The following is a 1,967-nucleotide window of genomic DNA, read 5'->3' on the forward strand; positions in this document are numbered from 1 at the left end:
CCAGTGGGAAGCCGCTCTTTCCAGCACAGCCTTCGACGACCAGCGATGCCTGATCGACCGGGCCAGCCGGATAGCCGCAGCAAATGGGGCCCTGGACTGAGGGCTCCACCCTCTGGGACTTTGTTCTTAAAACATAAAATAAAGTTTTCTACTACTACTACTACTACTACGGGTGACCAGGCTGTGCTTTTGTTATACCATAGAGTTTTTTGTTTTGTTTTTTCGCTATAGTCATACGCTACTCCTGTAACCTCGCAGACTCAAGGAATCTACGCGTCATTTAGATCCCAATGTACAAGGTCGACCACATCTAAGGTGAACACCTCATTAGTATTCAAGACATCATAGAAGCTGATGTCCAGTACATAACTCGAAAAATCATTGTTGTGTTTATCGACACCATGATTACACATCGTATAACGAGCATTTCACTTGTGAAGTAGAATAAACGCTGTAGTTTTACCGGCTTCAATACTAATGAGGGGTTAACCTAAGTGTCGTCGACCCTGTACAATATTAATAATAATATTATTCAAATGTTTACCTACGTATACTTCACCTCGACCAGTTATCTTAATTTAAGTATATTTATTATAAAGTTCTTGTTACTGAACCTCTTTATGCAAAGCTATCTTATTACACACTATTTTATATAATTTATTATCAGTTTCTTATCGATAACATTTTTTCTCGTCTTTTTTATCCTATTACCACCCGGTTCGTAACCTATGCTCAGAGCGGGTTTGTTCCTATAAATAAGAATTCATCATCCTCATCAACAACATTTTTCGCCACCTGTTTTCTAGGCGTGCAAGAGAAGAAGATCAGGTGTTCGTCCCGCGAGCGCACGTGTGTCTCGAGGCCCCGCGCCCAGAAGAAGACGTGAGGTCCCGTTCGTGCTGCCGCTTTTGATCGAAGCTCCGCGCCATGTAAGTTAATTCCTTGATCATGCTTCCTTCCAGCATCTACTGATACAAATGTTAACCTGCGTACCCTCGTCGCTGGTCAGTGGCGCGTCGCAGTAGCTCATCATTACAACCAGCATTCCGTTCACCCCTCCACGGCGAACTACTAATCCCAGAAATCGCCAATGCGTCTATCGCCGCACCGCAAACGTATCAGCCAATCGCGACTTTGATCAGAGCCAGATTAGTCTCGGCAAGTAAGCACATGGTTTCTCAACTGCCGCCAGTGAAGCCAGGGCAAACCTTTGCCACAATTTTGTCTTATCCTCCTGTGGATGTCACTTCGCTCTAGGCAACGTAAGCGTTCACTTTCGTGGGGGCTAGGAGTCATGCTAATCTTCCGACGGACATAGCCATGGCTCGTTAACGCACAGTGTGATATCGCGGTTTCGGTTTTGCAACCAACTTCATCCGCTCCCAGGGGGCGTTGTTGTAGCTCATCGCGGCTATTTAGGCAGCTGCCTCTTTCAATAAAGTGTTCTTCGCCTCGGTACCCGCCTGTATCTGCGTCTCCCTGTTCGGCTGACGTCCGGGCGTGCCACTGCGTTCCCGCGTGCTCGGCGCTGGCATCCATGGCAGCCGCGCCGACACATTGGTGACGAGGGTAATCCTCATGCATCACAGCCAAATGTGAGCACACAACGGCGATATTACTTCTACGGCAAGCCCTTTCTTCTTGCTATTGCCTGCCACGTCTATTTTTCGGCTCCTCCTTTCGGAACCCTGCTCTTGACAAGCCTTTCTCCGGCGTCTGCCTCCTGCTTCACCTCCTGCCTTTCCGTCCTGCCCCATCATGAATGACGCCATACCTCCACCTCCATTATTACAGTGCCCCGGCATGCCGGCAATTCCCTGCTGTAATTGGCGTCGCGTGTGACAGGCGTACATCGACGCCGCCGCCAGGGACGCCGCGCCGGCGCATAAGAAAGCGCTACTTCTGAACGCTTTAGGAATGGAGGGTAGCAGAATATACTTCGCTGCTGTCGATCAGACGCAGGCTCA

General features: G+C 48.9%; 1 protein-coding gene across 1 annotated transcript in view; it reads left to right on the forward strand.

Moving 5' to 3' along the window:
* Positions 1–846: 846 nt before the first annotated feature.
* The window catches only part of LOC119456640 (uncharacterized), a 47,697-nt gene continuing 46,576 nt past the window's right edge, over positions 847–1,967 (forward strand). Inside the window, exon 1 of the mRNA XM_049669000.1 lies at positions 847–929. Within this exon, the coding sequence (XP_049524957.1) occupies positions 928–929 (2 nt within the window). The 5' untranslated portion in view covers positions 847–927. The remainder of the gene's footprint in view (positions 930–1,967) is intronic.

Source organism: Dermacentor silvarum, chromosome 6, assembly GCF_013339745.2.
Source record: "Dermacentor silvarum isolate Dsil-2018 chromosome 6, BIME_Dsil_1.4, whole genome shotgun sequence".
NCBI classification, from domain to species: Eukaryota; Metazoa; Arthropoda; class Arachnida; order Ixodida; family Ixodidae; genus Dermacentor; species Dermacentor silvarum.